Consider the following 18,864-nt stretch of genomic DNA (forward strand, 5'->3'; position numbering starts at 1 on the left):
CTGCAAAGCTTTTGGGAAAAAACAACTGGCGGTTGGAAAAGCCATGCTTGCCCTGTTCTCCTAAATCTCTCACAAACTTCCTTTACAGATCATCGACATTTTTAATGCACCTGCTCTTGTCAGATCAACCAGTAAAATGACTTAGTAACACTCACTTCAACACCAACATTTGGCAAAGACTGATGACTTGTTGGTGTGCTGGCATAGGTAGGATTGAAGAAAGAGGAGCAGACGTGAAGAGACACATACATTTTTTCTTTGTGAAATTGGATTCTCAGAAATATGCAAGTCACATAATCACAGAACAGGTCAGTTTGGAAGGGACCACCGTGGGTCATCTGATCCAACCTCCTTGCTCAAGCAGGGACATCCCAGAGCACATGGCACAGGATTGTGTCCCTACAGTTCTTGAATATCTGCAGTGAGGGAGATGCCACAACCTCTCAGGGCAATCTGCTCATGGTGATAAATAGCAAAACACCATGAGCAACTGCAGCTTCTCCTTACAGTCAGCAAAGTGATGTTTCCAATTAGTCTGGGTGCTTGCTCCTGAAATGCTGAGTTGCTTACTCTGTGATACCTGTATTTCCAAATGCAAGACCACTCTGCATAAGGAAATGCAAATAATGCATCTGAAGAAGGGCCAATCGTGCCTGGCAAATTTGGCAGCCTTCTATGACAGAGTAACAGCAGTGGTGAACGAGAAAAGAGGATCTTGTGTCACCTACCTGGACTCGTGCAAAGCATCTGACACTGTCCCACATGACATCCCTGTCACTAAAATGAAGAGACAAGAATTTTAATGGATGGACCTCTCCGTGGATAAGGAATTGGCTGGATTGCTGCACTGAAAGAGTTGTGGTCAATGGCTCAGTGTATTGTGTCCATCCCCAGGGCCCTCAACATAGGAAGGACACGGAACTGTTGAAGTAGGTCCAGAAGAGGGCCACAAAGATGATCAGAGGGCTGGAACACATCTCCTATGAAGACACGCAGAGAGCTGGGGTTTCTCAGCCTGGAGAAGAAAAGGCTCTGGGGAGGTCATATTGTGGCCTTCTAGTACCTAAAAAGGGGGCCTACTAGAGAGCTGGAGAGGGAGTTTTTACAAGGGCATGTAGTAATAAGGCGAAGGAGAACGGCTTCAAATTGAAAGAGAGCAGGTTTAAATTAGGTATTTACCACTGTGAGGGTGGTGAGGCACTGGAACAGGGTGCCCAGGGAAGCCATGGATGCCCTGTTCCCAGAACTGCTCAAGGTCATGTTGGATGGGGCTCCGAGCAACTTGGCCTATTGAAAGGTGTCCCTGCCTGTGACAGGAGGTTGGGACTAGACAATCCTTAAGGTCCCCTTCCAACCCAGATAACTTTATGATTCCAAGATAACGCAGAGCTGGTTGAGGTCACAGAAGTAAAATTTCAGGAAAAAAAAAGGCTGAAGTGTCAGACTGAGCAGTTCAAATGGAAACAGACTTGCTGTCATAAATGGAGAAAGATAAATACACGTCTCTATACTAAACAATCCTCAATACCTATGAATGATAGCTTGGAACTGGTTGGTGGCTTGTTCTGCTTGGGCACACAGAGGTGTGAAGGGGAATAATGCCATCCCTGATGCACCTTAAGGAATGGTGGCCAGGTTAACACCCTTTCCACTATTCTTTGCGCAGTGTGTGCGTGGTCACACCGCTTGTGCTGACCAACCTGATATGATAATCCCTGGTCAAGACCAAGACAGCTCAATCAAAAGCTCTTCCTGAGGGCTAACCCTGCCCCTGGGGAGCAAAGCCCAAGGGTGTTTGGAAGTTCTGCACAGGTTTGGCCAACAAAAGTCCTGTCCTCTTCTCTGCTCCTCAGACTGTGTCCAACTTGGTACCAGAGCTTCCCTGCCATCTTATGATAAATGATAGCATAGCTGACAACACTATCTTTCACAAAGCACGAGTGAATCTGGATCAATTAAAGTCTTGTAAGTCTTCAATCTTAAGGCCAGGTGAATGTCCACCAGCCAAATACCTAAGCTGCTCTCACCTCAGGTAACCTGCAGTTAATTAGCAATCTATGTGACTAGTTTAACTAAATTTTTCATATGTTTGTAAAGAAGAGTGATGGGAGATTAGTATTAAATACATTTCACAATAAATATGGCTAGCATTAAATATAAACTAATTTTTTAAAAGACAAATGCAGAAAGCATTCACAGGAGTTTTATCAGTGTTATTCCTTCTCTCTTGACTCTACTTACCTGTCTGACAACATTTCAAAGGAGCAGTTCACAGACGTTTACTGAATAACTTTAACACAGCCTGCCTATACCAAGATGCAAACCATTCTTGGTGAGCAGACTCTGGCCTTTAACTGTTTGTACATTGTTTCTCCACATATCTGCCAAATTATCCACCCTAATTACTTCATCTTGGGTGTCTTAGATGCAGAATTAGGCCCAGAGCAAAGACATAAACTCAATAAAATTCCTTATGCTTGCTCAGAACAAAAAAAAGCACATCTGACATCACTACACGAATATCCTTAACTCATTCACTGACTTCTGGCAGCCTCTATCCTGTCACCCACATGTACAATTAAAGCTTGAATCACCACTGAGGGAAGTTAATGGCATCATTCCCAGGGACCACAATGGCTTTCAAATCCAACCGTTCTATGGATCTATCTAATTCTGATGCGGTTCTCATCCTGCTCCATATAAACTAACCCCATTACAAGCTCATGATGTTCATATTCCTTTTTTTTTTTTTTTTAATGTCAATGGCATCTCCTGTTCATCAGCTTTTTGTTTTAGATACATTTTTTAACCTCATTTTCCCTTTAGCTTGTCCATCAGAACTATCCAGATACCTGGAACCATGGAATGGTATAACTACGGAACTACTTTCCCCTTGTGAATCTCTTCCTCATGATTTTTTTATTAAGATGGGCACTGTTTGCAGCACAGTCCAGATACAAGTCAAAAGTCAAAGGCTGGGGTTTTTTTCCCCTATTCAAGCATGTGAGTGCATGTAAGTAATATTTATTTTCTACTTCAGCTGATTCTGACAAGATAGGGGTAATTGGTATCTTGAATTAACCATGTCAAATCTAGGAATGATACAAAATGGCAGGGAGTTTCATGCAGCTCATGTCTTACTAATCTTCAAAGCCCTACTCTGAAGAATTTATCTTTACAATCTTTAAGTGCATCTGGTATTTCTATTTGAGCTTGTTCAGCTCACTACATGTGAGGGGAGCACACCTTTCCAGGAAACATCCAGTAATCTGAATTTGCCTGAAAACCTTTTAAAACTATCCAGCAAATTCAAGTCATTCCTCTTTCCTCCTTCGGTGTCCTCACACCTCCCAGCACTGTTTCAACACATGCATGAAAAATAGAAAAAGGAAAATTATAAAAGCTCACCCCTACATTTCATCTGAATAAAATCCAGCTGGTGAATTGACTGCAGTAAAGGTTCACTATCCAGAGTCAAGTCAAACTCAGCAGACACTTTTGGCTCCAAGGCTCCTTTGACCCACTGTTCCTGAGACACCTGAACACGCTTGATTAAAGCATCCGAAATCTGAAAGAGAGCATCAAGTTTATAATGAAATGGCAGATGCACACATGAAAAATGACAGAATGCCTGTGTAACACAGCACAAAGGAAACAGGATTAAGACAGCACAACAGATGAGGTGGGATCTGGTTGTTTTGGGGTGAGGTCCATTTATGTTGCATCCTTTCATCTTGTCTTTTCAAAATAAATCTCATCTTAGGCTAGGAAAGTAAAAACTGCATTTATAAAGCCTGTTAAGATTATGTTGTGTGTCATGCCTTTGAATGCCACATATAATTCTGTACTCTGTTCTCTGATCTGCACAGTCTACTTTTGCTCTCCTGTTTAAAAAGAAGTTGCTCAAAGAGAAGCTTAGAGTGTCTCCATTCAGCAGAGATGATTCAGTGGATGAAAGCTAAAGGATTAAAAAAATCAAATGGTAAGGAAGGTATATATCACTCACAGTGAGGGTGGTAAATTGTCAGATAGATTTTCAAAGTATATGATGGATTTTCTACCATTACATTAAAACTGAATTTAATTTTTAAAGCTTTACTCTTACTCAGCCCGCAGACAATTAGGCCAAAAGTCAAACTAAAATGATCACAACAGACACTTCGGAAGTGAAATCCTGGCTCTGTGGAAATCAATGAACTCAAATGTCCTTGAGTTCAGTGAAGCTGCCATTTGGATATCTGGAGTCCCTCACGGTGAACTTCCTGTAAGTCACATGGAGTAGAATTTTTTTCTGGGTATATCAGAGAGTTTTCTTTTGTTGCAGGAATTCGGATACTTTGCCTCATTACTTTTACTGAGGACACTCCTGTCTGAGCCCCTGCATCAACAGCTCCTAATCATTCTGTGCTGTAAGTGGAGGAGCATCCCATAGCCTCGTGCAACCTTGGAGTCACTTACTGGGATGCTGGATCCCTTGGCCGTGTCTCAATATCCTGGCTGCAGGAGTAGTTGCTCAAAGTAATGCAGTGACTGAGCATCTGCTGGCTGTCTTGAAAGCATCATTAGATAAAGCAGTAAAAATAAAATAAAAAATGGTTTGGGTTTTTTTATAAAGGGGAGCTGCAAAGAACAAAGCCCCAAAAGTTACAGGGAAAGTATGCTTAAAAGAAAATAAAGCATATATCTAGATAGCATGTAGGTAAGACCTAAAGGTTTCATTCATCCTGTAGTGTCCAACCAACAGCCTGTTAAAATCTGTGTAATCATAAGACGAATCTACACCCCACATTCCCCTCTCTTGCTTGAGACTAGACATGACAGTAACAACCAGTCTGGAGTGCTAATAGGTTTAAATTGGCTAATTCTCATCCTGTTTTTTAGGGATGCTCTGACAGATCCACAACACTCATGCATTCATGTGTGTAGGCAATTTTGTTTGATGTGCCTTTCTTCTTAGGCAATTAATAAGGCAACAAAAATAATAGGGCAAAATAAAATAATAAACATATTAGAATAAATTAAGCAAAATAATTTATGGGAAAATAACACTGTAATTGTTTTGTCTCATCAATAGACACTTTCACTGTTTGCGCCTAAGAAACAATATCCTGCAAATTAAGGCAAGTATTGCCTAGGCCATATTTTGCAAAGAAAACGTACCTGGAGCTACAACAGGTCTTGAAGCTACACGAGATGCAACAATCTCAGTGAAGCAAAGCTACGTGCAAGCCCCTTCAAAGTAGATTTCCTTACAGGGGAGATGTTGAAAGGACTCTTTCAATGGGAAAGCAAAGGGGAGGAGCACAAGGGGGAGAAGTACTACTCTGCTGAGTCACTGACCTCTCCACATTGATCAGAGAGCTCTGTGGGGCCCTGTGTTGGGTTTCTCAGACGAGAATAAAATAATATTCTGCAAAAAGCTATCATTAACTGCATAGCATCTTTCTTTCAGCCTAAAAGGAAAGGCTGGCAAGAGGAAAGACATCACGAGTTAGGCAAGTGGTGTGACCACTAAGTCCCCACCTCAGTCAGGGTGCAGCTGTTAAAGCCATCTCTTTGCTGGGACACTCAGGCTCTCTGAGTTTTTAGACAGTATTTATAGGAGTTAAGGTGAACCTGCCTTGGAGGTGGAAGGGGCTAATTAACAAAGCCACACATTTTTAGACTTAGCTTTAACATATTTTCCTTTTTTTCCCCCTCAGAACATCAGGAAGAAAAATACCTGTAAAAACCCAGAGGGATCATTTTCTTTGATAACTTCTAGGCAGTATTCCATAAGCCCTGTTGACTGGCGTAGCTTCAGCGTACAGTGATTTATTTGGTCCCAAACAACCTGGAAAACAAACATCAGCACAGTTCTGTGACTGCCTCAGCTTGCAGTGAATTGTATAAAATTATTTTAGAAGAGACAAGGAATGGAAGAGTGTGTTAAATCCATGCTTAATTTAGCCACCATATGGCCATTGCCGTATCTCCATCAGCTTCACTCTCTTGCTCTGTATTGTAAATACCGATAATTAGCTTGGCAAACTGTTGTGCATGGGGAATCTCAATTTTCAGAGCAGATTAATTGCTCAAAGATTAGGCTTGCTTGGGGCAGAAAGGGCACAGAACATGTTTCTGCATTTGCAGTGTTCACATTTTCAGTCACACTTTAACTAACATCTGAGCTTTTAAAAAGTCCTTCACTTTAGAGGCAAACTCCTGGAGTGGTTTCTTGCAGATCACACTCTAACATTGTCTTTATCATTGAACCCGCTCTGCTAAAGAACACATTGCCAGGATTACGAAATAAAAGAGCTGCATCCCATTTTTCCAGATTTTAGCCTTGATTCTGCAGCCACATGGCTGTGGACTAGGTCTAGTCTGTGGACTAGGACTGTGTTCTGCAGGACAACTTGTGAGAGCAGTCAACTGCAGGGTTTGCTGTGCTGTCAGCAGTTATGTCCTAAGTGTTGGTACTTGTTAAGCAAGCTAAATATTGATCTCAGGTAGATTCTGTTAACAGATTATATTAGATAATCCACTTCAAATTTTCCTTCTGTCTTAGATACTTTTAATGCAAATGGCACTATAGTACCTCAAAATCACATGGAGTTCAGCATTTTAAGAAATGTGTCTATTTAAGTATTTCTTGACTGCCACTTTGTTCAACCATTTTAGATTTCTTCTTGCCATCTCCTTTTACTGCATTTCTTTAATACATTTTGAGTAGCTCATGCATTTCTGGAGGTGGCTTACTTGAATTTAAAGATTTGAAGAGATATCAAAATCACAACTGTTTACTTGGGCAGAAGGTCCCAAAATCCAAACCATACACAGGTTTCACTGATAAGCACCTCTCAAAAGATAGCCCCAAACCATCAGATAAATAAAGATTGATGGCCTCATTCAATAAACTGCTGAAGTATATCCATCATTTAAAGTGTGTAGGCATAGTTCACTAAACTACTGAACTGGAACCTGCTAAAGGACTTTAAAATTTGGTTACTAGGAAATTTCATGGTGTAAAGGGTTGGGGAACTTGACAAAACACACCAGGTATCTATCAGCAGCAGTGCTGAGCTGATGAGAGAAGCGCTCACCTTCAGCTTGTGCTCACGCTCCTTGGTGACCTTTGTGAGCAGTTTTGCCTTTTGCCGTGTTAATGCGTCAACCAAGGCATCGCACTGAGCGACAAGACAGGCTTCGTAATCCAACCCGTTCTCCTAGAACAAGGTGAGAGTCATACTCATCAAAGAAAGCATAGTTTGCATCTTAAGCTATTGCTCATACCTGCTTTTCTATTCAGAAAAGCTTTCCTTCCAAGACCCTCAGCATTTTTGTTGCCTTTCTGGTTTCATTACAGCTATTACAGCTGTACCAGTAATAGCTGCATGATATAAAATGAAAAATGAAAAATGAAACAGTAAAATGACGTGCCACGAATGGTCTCATTCACAACCTTGATTTACTGGCACTTTCTGGACAACAGATGTAGTACAACATAATGTAAATGCTAAATGTAACATACATAGTGCATACATACATAAGAGGATTCTGCTCCAATCTGTTTTAATTATCCCACTGTAGCAACTTTGAAATCACTGGCTCTATACCACATCAATTAGAACAGAATTATGGAGCAGAATCTGGTCTACTGCCTTATGACGAGGAAATTAATGAGGTACAAAGCCCTAAGGTTTGTGTGTTGCTTCGAGTACTTTTTTTTTAAATAGCTAGCGCTTGGCAGTGGAGCTATGTACTTGATTAGCTTTTAAAAAAAAGGGCAAGTTTCTATTCACATTATGGTAAAATTCTTTGTTCGGCAGAAACCAGCATGAGGTATACAACACTGAGACTTTACTAAGGTCTGGATACAATTTAGCATTACACAAATCCCTGGAACTGCTGCCGTAGGACCCATTCAGAGGAAGACTCTCCCTCACCTCCTCTGCTCATGAGACTAGAAGAAAGCTTTCAACCTCCTCTTCCAAGTATGTGTGCTATCAGTTTTCCTCCCACATACCCCAATTAAAAAAAAAAAAAGCATCATTAAATGTGAGAAGATTTTAAACATGTATTGAAGGAGAAGCACCTCTTTGCTAAGCCATTGTACTCCCCTAACTAATTACTATCTCTTAGCTCTTTTGTTTTTCTCTTCTTTTCTACTCATTTGCTTTGTCTTCTTTATTTGGAGTTCAAAATTTTCAGCACTGTACTCCCTTCCCTCACTGTGACCCGCGCATCCCATTCTCCAGCTGATGGATGCAGGGTCAGTGGTCCCAGAGAGGCCCCCACTGCAGTCCTAGACCTGTCAGCAAGATGTGGGCGGGGGTTTATCTGGTGGTGGGGAGACACCAGACAGCTCAGTTCCTGCTCACAGGTTTGTCTTAGACTCTTCCTGTTTGCATCTCTCCCTCCTCGGCTTGTATCTCACCCAGCTCCCCCTTAAGCCCATTTCCATCCCGTTACTCTTGAAGTGCTGGTTTGTGCACAGAGCCTGAATCAGTCGATGGCTGTAGTGCATCATTTCTCTCCTCATTTTCTGTTCACACATCAAACGGGGTGTTTGGCGATATGCCTCCTTCAAGTGAGAAAGTATGAAATTGTTACAGCAGATGGGAAAATGTGAAAATCAGATCATGACAGCAACAAGGAGAAGCAAGGAAGCAACAGGAGCAATGAGGAACAGGCAGTATCTGAAAAGAAAAGACCAAGAGATATAAAAGTGACCCCAGAGAAGAAAAAGGAAGGAAAAAAGAGGGGGAAACAACAGATCTGCAAAGCAGGGAAAAGAAAAGCAGATTATGAATTTGCAAACTGCCCCGGGTAAGAAAAAAGCACGGTTCCTGGTAGCTCTGCCAAACTCAGAGCGAAGATAAAGCGTGTGGTCTGCTGTGCACTGAGACAGGATAATAAAATGTACATATTGCTTGCCCCTTTGTGTAAAAGTATTATTAAAAAGCATTTTTCCTGAGGGGTAAATGTCCATATTCGAGTGTGGCAACCGTCATAAGATTTCTACTGGAAATAACCTGCTCTGAGATATGTGGGTCTGGCTATAAACCTATACACAAAGGCTACATCTGTTCCCCCCCAAAATAACAGTACAAGAACTGTTTTTTGGTCCAAATGTCAAAAGGCACAGATTGGCTCATGACACATCTAAACCCTTTCCCCTCAAAGAGTGTGGCTGTACCAAACCTGACTACCAGGAGCATTCCCTGGTATGTGCTGTCACCAAAGGCTGCTCGATCATCACATGAGAAGAGTGCAATTTGTCACGGGAGAAAAACATTCCAGGGAGCTCCTTAAGGGTTAAAGCATGTGGGTGATCATCTTGGAGCCATGCCCCAGCCTTGTTTTACTTAGGAATACATATGCAGCTGATTAGTCCTGCTGTTTGGGTTTGCTGAAATTCGATGTTTCACTCAGGCTCAGGGTGAAGACTAGCTCAACATGTGAGGGTCAGATTCAGCTTTGTGCCCAGACTTGGCTAAATGTTGGAGGGTACTCCTGGATATAATTTCTTCTTCTGAGCTCTCCTCTAGCATTTTAAGCAACGAGCAGCATCAAATAAATGGCTTGGTCTTTTGATCTAACTGTAGCAGCTCCCTTATGCAGAGCAATTTGGCAGTGATTTTATTGAAACACATTAAAGGATTTTACAGCATAGTCATAAATAGTCATAATAGGCCACTTCTAGGTTTCAGGAGGGAAAAATACATTTTTAATGGAGCTAGATGACTCAAGAAAGATTGGTGATAGACTGCTGCTTTGGATGGGTTATCCCATCCTAAAACAGCTGTTAATACCTACAGGAAGAAGTGCTCTCTAGATGTGCCTGTCTTTTCTCCTTGGACAGTGAAAGACGTCTAAGTGAGTAGACTAGCTGCGCTACATAACTGTTAAATGGGTGAGTCAGCTGAGAGAAACCTCACACTACAGCCAAAATACAGCACATTACAGGTGCCAGTCAGTGCCTTTGCATGAGTTTCATTCAGTTAAATGTCCTTTAATTTTACCATTTCTCAGTTTTGGTTTGTTCCCTCCCCCACATGGCCTGGAAGACTGTGAGGGTGAGTAGTTAGGCTGCCCTGAGGCAACCCAAGAGCTTGGGCAGCTCTTGTGGTACGAATTCATTCTCTGGGGCTTTAAGTGGAATACTTTAATGATTAAATTATAAACTTTTTGAACTTCTGCTTTGATTTTCTATTACTAGCAAGCACAGGACTTGTTGATGAAAGATGAGCAAGCAGCAGAGTGGGCTATTGAAGAGCAGAGGATGTATGTCCCATCATTGTAGAGCACTGCTGCAGCAGAAAACAATTGTCCCCTCCTGGGCACTGCACAGCTCAAACTACAGTAGCACATTTCCAGGTACACTCTGCAGGGCGAGAAGGACCTTGAGGATCATGGGACCTCCAGCACTGATGAGTCTAAATTTGATTGTAAATAGGACTTGTTCCATTTTGGCTTTTGTGCCCTCAATTACTGCACTCACCATGAGCCCTTTTTCTGACTACTAAATCTGGACAATTACAGGCATGAAAATAACTTATGCTCCAATAAACAACACATTGATTTAGCAGCAGTTACATTTTTTTTTTTAGTAGAATACTCCTGTATTTTGAGTATGTGTAGGACATTCCTACAAGTACTCTAATAGGCAGGTTGACTGGATTTTGTGCAGACATTAGTACATTTTAAAGAAATGTAAGATGAAAAGCTAGCAGTAAATTTTGAATGTGTTAAAATGAGGACTTATCCTAAATGCCAAATTCAAGCAATTGCAGTCAGGGAGGAGCCCAGAAGCATGACTAATGGATTCAATCAAACACTAATCAACACAGCTCGGATGTCTAGTATTGAGTATCAGCTTTTTGCAATAAACAGCAAACAATCTAGAAACTAAGATGGGCTTGCAGGCATTATTTGATGAATAATTTTACCTAGCGAATCCGTTCAAGAAAGGTCAGATGATTCCAGGAAAGGCAAAGATGAGAATAGCACAGGAAACAAAGTCATCAAATAAATTATTCACTCAATTCTACTGATTATTGTATTATCAAAACAGATAATATTCTACAGTTACCTGGATCTGCTGCAATAAATTTTTCAGCTGAACCAAAAATTCTTTAGCTTCTTTCGCTTTATCTGAAACACCATTTAAAGCCTGAGACAGCTGTGCCTGCAAGGGAGAAAAAAGGAGGAGAAAAAAGAAAAAGTTAGTGATACAATGCAAATGTGTTTCTTACTAATCCTTGGATTTGATGATTAATAATGTGCTAAAAGGCTTACTTGTTGTTGCATGTATTCTTAATTCCACAAAGTGTTTGTACTAGAAAATGAATAGTTAAGATTTTTACTGTAGTAAGAATTAATGAGGGTGAAATATGCATGTGGGGGCAGTCAAGTATTGTGTCTGCCTGTTCCACTTTATTGCAGCAACTTGGTAAGTCAAAATACCTTTTTATAAGACAGCTACCCACATGTATAAGGAGGTAATAGTCTTACACTTACACAGTAGCATCTGTCATGCTGAAAAATCCCCAAGTGCTTTCCAAAATTACCCTTTTTTTTCATCCAAGTCTGAAATTTTTATAAATTTGGTAGATCCTACCAAACCTGATACACTAGGATTTTAAAGACAAATCTGCCTTCTCAGACCTCATAGTAATGTCCCTTTGAGGCTCCAGTTTCCCATGCTCCAACTCAACAAATGGGTGAATGTTTCCGGAAAAGTTGGAAAAAACCCTTCCTCTAACTTTTGACTGGTAAGACACACAGAGTATGTCTTTCTCAAGTCCACACTGAAGGCCTAACCTTCTTTCCTCAGCTGACACCTGAGATCTCTAAGCTGAACCACCGGCTTGTTGATGAGCTTCAAGGACAGGAAGCAAACAATGCTTCTGCCCCTGGCAGACCCAGTGATGGGTTCTGGGGGTCCCAGTGCCCTGAGCTGGAGGACCATGACTGTGAGAATGATAAACTCCCAGTCAATCCCAAATTTGTGCAGGATTTGCTGCTCCAGATGGATCCCTGTAAGTCTACGAGTCCCAACAGGGTTCACCAAGTGTACTCAAAGAACTGGCTGATATCATTGCGAGACCTCTCTCAATTATTTTTGAATGGTCTTGGGAATCAGGAGATGTCAACTGGAAGCTGGCAAACATCACCCCAGTTTTCAGGAAAGGCATAAACCTACACACAAAGGCTATATCCATTCCGCTGCAAACCCTGGAAACTACAGGCTTGTCGGTCTCACTTCAGTGCCTGGTAAAATTATGGAGATTATTCTGGGACTTACTGATAAACACCTGAAGGACAAGGCAGCCATCAGTCACAGTCAGCATGGCTTCACAAGGGGAAAGTTCTACTTGTCAAACTTGATTTCCTTCTATGACAAGGTAACCCATGTAAGTCATCAAGGGAAGTCATCTCTTTGGATTTCAGTAATGCTTTCAATACGGACACTCACAGCATCCTTCTGGACTAAATGTCCAGCACACAGCTGGATAAACATGTCATGAGATGGGTGAGCAACTGGCTCACGAGCTGGGCACAAAGGGTAAATGAGGCGACATCAGATTGGTGACCTGTCACTAGTGGGGATCCACAGGGCTCCATTCTAGGGCCGGTGCTCTTCAACACCTTCAAAAATGACTTGGATGCAGGACACATAGTTACACTAATTAAGTCTGCCAACAACACTAAACTGGGAGAAGCTGTTGACTCCCTCAAAGGAAGAGAGGCCCTGCATAGAGACCTTGAAAAATTAAGGGCCGGACAATCACCAAGCATATGAAGTTTAAGAGGGGCGGGTGCTGGGTTCGGCACCTGGGATGGAGCAACCCTGGATGTATGTAAGACTGGGGAACAAGAGGCCGGAAAGTGGTCCTTTGAAAGCACAGTAGTGCTAAATTCTAAATGAAAATATGCTTTACAAAATTCATTTGTAACAAATGTAAAGGGAAGACACATTACTGTGCCTACTTCTCAATATTTGAATCTTTACTATTTTCCTACACAAACTCTTGTAAATGCACAAAAACCTGAAATTATGATGTTTGATATTAACACTACATGAGGTCACAGAAGCAAACTCCAGGTCCATGAAAGAGTCCCAGTTTTCTGCCAGATCAGACAATCAGGACTTGAGGTCAGCTCTGTACAGGCTGATCATGTCTGCCAAAGTTTGAAGCCCACCTTTTTTGATCACTTTCTGCTCCACTCACAAGGCACATCTGAGCCTTTGGTTTGCCAAGCTGATACAGAACAAGGTGAAAGCAGCATATGATCAAGCAGCTGGGGTGTAAACAAGAAAGAAATAGGTGGCAAAAGTATTATATCCTCTGTCACTGAATGTCCTGACCAAATTGTCCCAGGGAGGCAAGGGGTCCCTTCTTTCAAATCAAAACCAATGGTTGGTCCTGACAAAAGTAAAACTTCCACTTTCCCAACATCTGCCCTAGCTCTCAAATCATCTCAAAGTGCATTTCACCAGATCAGAAGAGACAAAAGCTGTATGTGGGCACCACAGCAGCTGTAGAAAACCACCACAGACGACTTGTAAGCAGCATATGACTACCAATGGCAGTCAGCACAGTCAGTCCCAGCTCCTGGCACACTCCCATTGCAAAGAGCTGCAACAGAAACTCAGCCATGTCACTGTCTAAAGGGCTCATAAGCAAATTGATCTGTTCATTAAAACCTGTGGTTGCATTAACTCGACTGCAGCATGAGGCCGAGTAGGAGACCAGATTTCCATTTGTGAAACCCATTTAGAGATAATAGCTTTATTTTTCCAAGCATTTGTAAAAGATACCTTGCAAAGCAGTGGAATTTAGTCATGCACTTCTCATTAAAATCAAGTGGAGCTACATGACTAAGCCCTCAGTAAACCAACCAAGCCTTAAAGAACACCCTGTACACCCAGAGCAATCTTTCATACCACAGAAATATTTATTGTAAGCCAAACTGAGATGTAAAAACCTCCATTGACTGTGACAATTAATAACTTCTGACAAATCGTATTCTACCTGGCATTATCTTTACTTTAATACCTGGTCTTGCAACCAATAATGTGGGGGCTGGAGATGGATATCAAGTTTCTATTTCCATCAATTACAGGAACACAGAGATCACAAGGGTAATTAAACCCAGATGGGCAGGGAAGACCAACGCTTCCTTTGATTTCAGAAAATGAACCAGATAATGCCCATGTCCTTTTTCCACCAAACAGTTCATGCTCATTTAGCTTGCCTTCCCTCCATCTCTCTTTAGCAGCAAATTGATTATTGATTAGATAAGCTTGTCCTGGTGTTGAATTCTCATAAAGCCCACATGTTTTAGGGAACACAAGTCTTTAGATCAGGAAGTAAAAGCAGGCATGTGGACTCCTATGCTCGCCTGCAACTCCCTGCCTGCCTGCCCTTCACAGACCTATCCAGCTGTGGGTGTTTTCAGCATTTCAGTACCTATATATAGTTAACCCTTTAGAATGGGAAGAGCTGAAATGTGTCCTCCATCATTCCTCATATTCATAGGTCTGAAGTCCTACCTAAATGTGATTACAGTACCACTGTACTTGCTAAGAAGACATGAAAGTACTAAACTTCAACAGAAGACTAAGAGTTTTACCTAATGACCTGGAACTGCTGGTCCAGATGCACATTTTAGACAAGTGAATATAATAAAGTCCAGCTAAACCAGGGGATTTTCACAGATTTGTGCCATTGGACCCTTGTTATTTAACACCGATTTTACTTTCTCTTTAGGAGAACTTACACACAACAGTAAGTAATGGGGAACCTCCACCACTAACAGGGGCCAACCAGTCTAGTATATCTTTGGTGTCATCAGCACAGCTGAGAGTAAGTGCACATTTCTTTGCATGGTCTGCAGCACTGTCAGGACAAGGTTATGCACTCTCTAATTTGCCACTAGGTCACTGCACAAGGCCCAGATGAAGGAGGAGCCAAACAAAGGGCTAACACAAGGCAGGCTTCTTGGTCTAAGAACAAACCTTTCAGCTGCCTCTACCAGCTATGCCTGGAGCATCTGGAGAGAACACATAAACCTTAAATTACATTTGGCATACCAGTCAATGTAAGTAATTTATGGTTTGGCCAAAGTAACTGCAGGTAATAAACTTGTAGAAATTGCTGTATCAGAGAACTATTTCTAAGCAGAAGTATCTAATTCCAAAACAATTTATCTGAATGACTTGAGCTGATGATTTAGGCTGCCTGGCTATACAGTTCCATTATATTTATTTTCTTCCAAGCACACTTTTCTGGAAAATATAATATTCACAAGAGCACAATTTTAGAGTCTCCAAACTGCTTAATTTTGAGGGTTTCTTTTTGCAAGAATTTTGACTTTGATTGAATATGCAAATCAAGAGAAAAATAATGTTCTGTGATACCTCTGTGATACAGTCACAGAAAAAAATGCAGTAACAATACAAGCAAAAAGGGTTTTTTTCAGTATTTGACTGTAGGAAAAACAGAAAATGACTGATTCTGAACTTTGATTACACTGGACTGTAATGTTCCAAAAGGCATCAAACAGTTTTAACTCAAGGTAGAACACAATACATCACAAGCTGTCTCTCACGCTCTCCAAAACATCAGTGACATTTGAACTGTGAACTCAGACCCTGCTCATCAAAACAATTCTGCTCAGAAGTGGATTCTGACATTGGGATATGAAAAGCAGCTGAAAATGTTTAATCTGATGCTTCTGGGCCAAGAGAACTTCTCTGCACAAACACTCTTCATGTTAGGGAGTAACGATGGCTGAGACACCGGCAGAGCATTCAAACTGAAACACCTACAGAAGAAGTTTGTCTTTATTCTTGGATGGATAAACAATGCAGATCACCCCAAGGGACATCTTTTTTGGATCTTAAAATAGAAAGTCAATTTTTTGCCTTGCCAAATACCTTAGCCTAGCTTGGGCTCAACCACTCCATGGCTGAGGGGTGATGACACCAGTCTTGATTTTGACCTTTCCTGCAGTGTCTGAAAGGATCTCTCTGTGCTTTCTTTACTGCTAACTGCAAGCAGAGAGTAAAAAGAGGGGCATCTAGCAGAGCTGGTCCAGTGCTCCTTGCACAGCTGTGGGAGGAGTCCTTTATCCCCAGAACAGCAGGAAGCTCCAAAGGACTGTCCTCAGCTCTCAGGTATTGAAGTCCCCTCTGTACGTTCACATGTATTAACTAATCATTTTTCCAAGTTCCATCATTCTCAGCAAGAAAGAACTAACTTCATACACATTTTCAACTTCTAAGGCCACGTCTTGCTCTTTATTCATATGGTTGCAAACCCTTATTTTTAGCAAGGAAAGCACGACCAAGTGACTCACCAGCTCTACCAGACCTCACTAAACCCCTGTGTAGCAAAGCAGATGGCTCTGACCTCTCCACAAAGGAATCCAGGGAGGTGTAGGGAGCATCACTTGCAGGGAAGCATGAATCAGACAGTAACAATATGTGAATCAGAAAAAGCTTTATTTGTCCCTTGTCCCCATCTACGATTCCTTATTTATCTTTGTGTCATGAAAGTCCCTCCAGCCATTACTCCTGGCTTCTTTAGGAACGGAGTGGGGGGAGACCTTTTTAAGGCCCAGGAGACAACCCAATGTCCACAATCATCTGTACCATGCTTTCTTGTCTAAAACATTTGGACGGCTGTGGGCCACTCTCCCTCACTGACATACGGTTGTGGCAGCTTGCATTGAGTTCTGGATGAAAGGAAGGTGGTGAAAAGAAGGAACAACCATCCTGTCTCCTCACAGGTAGCTGCTGCCACTGCAAGGGGATGGGAAGGCTGAGAACAGGCTGGCCAAGGACCCTGTGGAAGGCAAACAAGTTAGTGAGATGGACTTGCTAATTCCAGCTATCTGCCTGAGACCTGGTTGAGCCTCACTGGTCAAGGTGAGGCCAACATGAGAGGGAGTCTGGGTTTTCCAACCCTGAGCAGAGGCTGCGGGCTCATTGGGAAGTCAGGAAGGGCCAAAGACCTCAGAGCACCGTTCCAAAGGGAGGGAAGTCTGAGAGGATGACAAACATGAAGAACCTCATGTCCCACGAACTGCAACCCACTGTTGGGGCATTGGGATGAACCAACCCCAGCTCTGGGCATCACCCCAGCTCCCAGCCGGCTGTCAGGACTCACCTTGTGCTGCTTCCACATGGCACCCAGGGCCTTCACGTCGTGCTTGCTGTGCTTGCCCTCCTCCAAGCACTGGTAGCAGACGGGGCTGCGGCAGCTCACGCAGTACATGCTGTAGTTCTCCAGGTCGTGCTCGGCGCACGTCGGCAGCTTGCGGCCGCCGCCCGCCCCCTTCCCGCCGCCGCCGTCCCCGCCGCCGCCGGGGGCGCCCGGGTGTGCGGGCGGCGGGGCCAGGCGGTGCTTGGCGAAGGGCCCGCGGGCCGGGTGGCAGCGGAGCTGGCATGCGGCGCAGTACAGCACCTCGCACTGCTCGCACAGCACGGCGGCCGGCTCGGGCGGGCTGCGGTCGCACAGCTGGCACTTGGCGGCGGCGGCGGCGGCGGCGCGGCCCTGCTGGTAGCGCTGCACGATGGCCTCCAGCAGCCGGTTGCGCTGGAAGCCGCGGAGCCCGCGCTGGTCCAGGGACGCGCTCCGGTGGCACTGCGGGCAGGTGAGGGAGGAGCTGGCGGGGCCGGCGCCCCGTGGAGCCGCCGCCGCCCCCGGGGGCGCGGGCACCAGTGGCAGCACCCGCACGCCATTGGGGGACTTCAGGCTGGGGGTGTAGGAGCCGTAGCCGCTGTCGGTCTCGCTGTGCAGGCTCAGCTTGTCCGCGTGGTCGCCGCCGCCGCCCGCCGCGCACTCCGAGTCCAGGCAGGCGGCGGAGCCCGCGGTCGCTCCCGGCGCGGCGGCGGCGGCGGGCGGCGCGGGGCCCCGCGAGTGGAGCAGGGGCGGCAGGTGCTGCTCGCTCTCCGGGGTCTGCACGGCGATGGTGCGGGCGCAGGGCAGGCAGACATTGTGCGAGCAGGGCAGGATGATGGGCTCCCGGAACAGCGAGCCGCACACCGGGCACTTCAGCTCCTCTTCCATGGCCGCGGCGCGGCTTTGTGCGCGGGCTCCTCAGGCGGGCGGCGCGGGGTCGCCGCCGGCTCCCCCCATTCCCCGCGGCGCCCCCTCCGCCGCCTCCCTCCGCTCCGGGCGCCGGGGCGAGGCCGGGAGGGCTCCGGCCGCCGCTGCCGCGCCGCGCGGTTCAGCACCCGCCGCGGAGAGACAGCTCCGCACGGCCGGGACAGCGCCGGGGCCGGCGCCGGGGGAGCCGCCCGGCGGCCGGGGGCTGCTCGGGGCCAGGGAAAGGCTGCCCGCCGGCCGTGGCTCCGGCACGGAGCGCGGTGGGACTGTTCTAACGTTGGTGGCATAGAGTAATAATATATGGGGAAGGGAGGCGGAGGGCGGAGGGAGGGCAGGAGTAGGAAGGGGCGGGAAGAGCCCTTTCCAGCAAATAAAGTGGTCGCTCTCTCTACGGCTGGGAAAGGCTAAAACATTTTTAAAGGATCTCTACACAGCGATGTCTTCATATCTTTAAATAAAGCCATTGTTTGGGTAGCAGATTGAACGCAGGAGGGGTTTCGTTATCTCTAGTAGCCCTCTCTCCCCTCCCCGAATTAAAGGAGGATGCTTACCAACAAACTAAGCTCGTGCCTCTCCTTCATACGGCTCTCACCATGCCGGAGCACAACCAAGATGCACAAAATGTCAGGCACTGACAGAGGGAGGGATGAGATAGGGGTTAAAAGGGAAGCACGAACCCCAGCTACGAACACTGTGGCTGGCAGGGGCGGCAGAGCGCAGCAAGCGGGGGACGTGCCGCATCGCCCCAGCTCCCAGC

The 18,864-nt window shown here is 44.6% G+C and overlaps 1 protein-coding gene across 8 annotated transcripts in view; it reads right to left on the minus strand.

Annotated features, from left to right (window-relative positions):
* Positions 1-18,155, minus strand: part of TRIM67 (tripartite motif containing 67) — a 39,793-nt gene extending 21,638 nt beyond the window's left edge. For 4 of the 8 annotated variants that reach the window (XM_039569840.1, XM_039569837.1, XM_039569839.1 and 1 more), the window contains exons 1-5: positions 17,166-18,155; positions 11,078-11,173; positions 7,086-7,208; positions 5,723-5,833; positions 3,415-3,568 (exon numbers count right to left, since the gene is read on the minus strand). In XM_039569840.1, coding sequence (XP_039425774.1) covers positions 3,415-3,568; positions 5,723-5,833; positions 7,086-7,208; positions 11,078-11,173; positions 17,166-18,068 — 1,387 coding nt within the window. In that variant the 5' untranslated portion in view covers positions 18,069-18,155. Of the gene's footprint in view, positions 1-3,408; positions 3,569-5,722; positions 5,834-7,085; positions 7,209-11,077; positions 11,174-17,165 lie in introns of all 8 variants that reach the window. The other 4 variants (XM_010391839.4, XM_039569836.1, XM_039569838.1 and 1 more) reach the window with 1 other exon arrangement.
* Positions 18,156-18,864: the final 709 nt, after the last annotated feature.

The sequence above is a fragment of the Corvus cornix genome, chromosome 3, assembly GCF_000738735.6.
Source record: "Corvus cornix cornix isolate S_Up_H32 chromosome 3, ASM73873v5, whole genome shotgun sequence".
Lineage (NCBI taxonomy): Eukaryota > Metazoa > Chordata > Aves > Passeriformes > Corvidae > Corvus > Corvus cornix.